This window comes from Otolemur garnettii, unplaced genomic scaffold, assembly GCF_000181295.1.
Source record: "Otolemur garnettii isolate 467f Iridium unplaced genomic scaffold, OtoGar3 scaffold00260, whole genome shotgun sequence".
Taxonomy (NCBI): Eukaryota; Metazoa; Chordata; class Mammalia; order Primates; family Galagidae; genus Otolemur; species Otolemur garnettii.
Window position 1 is genome coordinate 766,149 of NW_003852655.1, and position 3,536 is coordinate 769,684.

The following is a 3,536-nucleotide window of genomic DNA, read 5'->3' on the forward strand; positions in this document are numbered from 1 at the left end:
CTAAAGTTGATTTAAGATAAAATATGCAACACTGACCACATTTGTCACATGTGCTTGGTGAGGGTCCTCTCCTGGGAGGAGGTGGGGGCAGCCCCCGGCCTGGGACCTCTTGGAACAGCGGAGGCGGGGGCAGCACAGAGGAGGGCATGAGCAGGCCCTGACCGACCTCAGGTGGCAGATGCCAAATCTGTGGTGGGAACAGCCTCAAGCCAGCCCAGGGCTGCAGTAGGGAACTTACCATCCTGACTCTTGAGGGGTATGACAGGCCCCTCTTGGGAGAGAGAAGCCCTGTGCAAGAGGGTCCCAGGGTCCCCAGATGCCTGCACCCCCAACCCTTGCCCTGGGCCCTCAAAGCCTACCTGCACCCCTCCCCCCGAGGTTGCCCACAGGTGTCCCATCCTCCAACTGGTTGTGGGTGGCCACTCTGCTCCTCTGCCTGAAAGAGGGATGAGAACCAATGCCCCCCAGAGATGCCCTGGGGGACAGACACTGACAGGGCCACTGGGAACTATGGGGGAGCAGAAAACAGCAGCTGGCCCCTCTGGCAGGATCCTTCCTCTGGACAGAGAATTCAAGTTGCAGGCAGCTCCGATCAGCCTAGGACAAGCCCATCTTAGTTCCCAAGGCATGTGGCTGACCGGCAGTGGGGAGGGCCTGGGCAGGACAGCCAGACCTGGGAGATGTTTGCAGGACCCTCAAGGGTGTGTCAGCCCCCACTGGGAATAGGTGATAATGGGGCCATTTCCACTGCAGAATTTTCCAGAGAAGCCCAAGTCCTGATAAAGCAGAGCCTGAGATCCTGTTTGGCCACCACTGCACTGGACGGTGGTGACGATTACAGGGCTGGCGCGTGGGGCACGGGTGGGTGCGGCAGGGGCAGGGCTGGCTACCCCTATTTAAGGCGTCTGGGGCTGGCCACTCTACTTGCACAGGTAGCCACAGCAAGACCGCTCAGACCCAGCTGCGGCAGGCTGTGTCCCACCAAGCCGCCTTCTCTACGCGGGTAGCACCATGCTCGCGCCTGGGTGGCTGCTGCGGCTGCTGCTGCTGCTGTCCAACGGGGGAGCCCTGCTCAGCACTGGTGAGTGGGGGCCTCAGGCCACACCTCAGGGGCATCAGACACCCCAGCATGTCCAAGGGCCCCTGTGCGTGGGAAAGTCTCCAGGCCTTCTCGCCTCGCTGCCTTGGGCTACCATGTGGACACTGATGGATGGGAGGCGGAGACAGGGCCAGGCCCCATGACAGTCTCACCTGGCCAAGGCCCAGGTCTCCAGCAGAGTCAGAGACCAGGAAGGCCCCTCCCAGGAGCCCCGCTTGAAAGGAGCCAGCCCCAAAGGGGTCCCACTGGGTGGAGCCTAGAGCCCCTTCTTGCTGACAGAGGCACCTGGACCACTGCGTCACTGCCACCTGGTGGGGCAGCAGCCACCCCTGTGCCCAGGCCACTGTGCTCCCCATGACTCACTCCTTCTTTCCCTTAGTCCTGCCCATGCCCATCAGCAGCCAGGAGCCCTGCAGAAGCCCCCCTGGAGCTCCCCTGCTTGGGACTCCTGTCCTGCCCCACATGCCTGGCATGAGGTGGGGGGGGGGGGGGGGACTTGGGTCCCTGGGTCGCAGACTGTAGCCAGGCAGGGGGAGGATTGGGTGGGGGCAAGCAAAGTCCAGTTCAGGGGGAGTACAGGGCCTGGACCCACAGCTACTTGGGTGGGTGGGGGAGGCCCCAGCAGAGGTTCACTCAGAAGGGCAGGGGTGGGCTGGGCCACCAAGCGTGCAGAAGGAACAGCGAGTGACCAGTGCCTCGTGGCCGTCCAGGGGCTGAGAATGGCCGGGGGTGGTGGACAAGCCCACTCCCAAGGCCCATGGGTCAGCGTCAAGGAAGCACAGCTAGTCCCCAGCAGGAGGGATAGTGATGTGGTCGGCCACATGAACACCTTCAAAGGAGCGTCCTCTGAGACTCGGGGGTCATAGACCCCAGAGGATGAGGAAGAACTCAGGGGATGGGGGCTCCCCTGGGGTATGATGGACCAGTGAAGCCCCTGGGGGATAGTGGAGCCAGACACACAGACCTGGGGGCAGGATAGACCCAACATGGGCCTGCGGTGTCTGCACCACTGGGGGTGGCCCCCAAGGGCCATCTGAAAAGTGGGGAAACTGAGTCACAGAGGGTCTGACCCAAGGGAAACTGGCCAGGACTCTGCATCTGAGATCCCATCCTCCCCCACTCCCTGACTGGAGCCCAGACATGGCACCCAGACCCAGGAGCCACAGGGCCCCATGGGCACTGGCAGGCAGATGACCAGGACCTGTGTGGCAAGACCTCCACAGGGCCTCCCAAGCCCAGCAGTCCACCCCTATAAGGAAAGGCCAGTGGCTGGGGAACACACTGCCTACTAGGACCCTGAAGAGGATGGGTATAAGCCAGGTGCAGCCAAGCAGAAAGTGATCTCAAGGTCAAAGGGGACCACAGCCAAATATGTCCTCACACAGCCAAGGCCACCAGCCTTCCCAGTCATTGGAACGTCTCAAGCTCCTGCCCCCATGTTGCCCAGAGCCACCAGTGATTGGTGCTAAAGGGGGCCACAGCTTGGGATGTAGGCAGAAACAGGCCCTTCTGAATGCATCTGGAGGGGTATACCAGGCACATACAGCTAACCAGTAGGCAAGACAGGCATCAAGGCCCAAGAGGGGTCTGGAAAGACCATAAGCCCTGGTCACCTGCCTGCCAGGACCCAACACTGTGGGCCTAGGAGCCACAGGGACAGTGGTTAGAGTGAAGAAGATGGGAAAAGCCTCCCTGGGGTAAAGAGTAGAGTGTGGGAGCAGGGGCATCATCCTACAGTCACCCTCTCATTTCTCTGGTCAATGATCACCATAGTCCCAGGCTAACCACAGGGCTCTCTTAAGGTTGCCTGGCAGGAGAGTAGCAAGAGCAACCATGAGCAGCCACAGGGAGACTGGGTGGCCTAGGCTCAGTGCTCAGCCTTTTCATATCAGCACTGCCCCAAATATCCCAGCCTCCTCTCTCCTTGCCCACAAGCTGAGAGTCCCACAGTCAGGGTTCTCCCTGGCACATCCAGAGATCAGAGCACAGTAGACAGACAAGCAGGCCAGAGGGAGCCAAGGGAGCCAGCATCTCAGGACCCTCCAGCAGCCCTGCTTTCCCAGGGATCCCCTCAGGGGACCCCTCCTGACTGCCTGCCTGGGCAATGGCCCTGCTCAAATGCTGCCTTCTTAGAGAGGCCCTCCCATCCCCCATAGCCCAGCCCTACCCCATGCATGGTGAAGCCCACCCACCACACATGCATGTTCTGGCTGCTGCTCCTGCATCTGCATGTGCATACACAAACTGTGTGCACTCTGCCTTCCTGAGGCGTGTGCTGCATGCACTCTGCCCACCCAGTGTGTGTACACATGCTGCGTGCACTCTGCCCGTCCAGTGCGTGTACACGTGCTGCGTGCACTCTGCCCGCCCAGTGCGTGCACACGTGCTGCGTGCACTCTGCCCGCCCAGTGCGTGCACACGTGCTGCGTGCACTCTG

At 61.3% G+C, this 3,536-nt stretch overlaps 1 protein-coding gene across 1 annotated transcript in view; it reads left to right on the plus strand.

The window, feature by feature from the left end:
- The first annotated feature begins 1,011 nt into the window (after positions 1 to 1,011).
- The window catches only part of LOC100947224 (mucin-6), a 25,349-nt gene continuing 22,824 nt past the window's right edge, over positions 1,012 to 3,536 (plus strand). The window contains exon 1 of the mRNA XM_023508608.1: positions 1,012 to 1,081. Coding sequence (XP_023364376.1) covers positions 1,012 to 1,081 — 70 coding nt within the window. The remainder of the gene's footprint in view (positions 1,082 to 3,536) is intronic.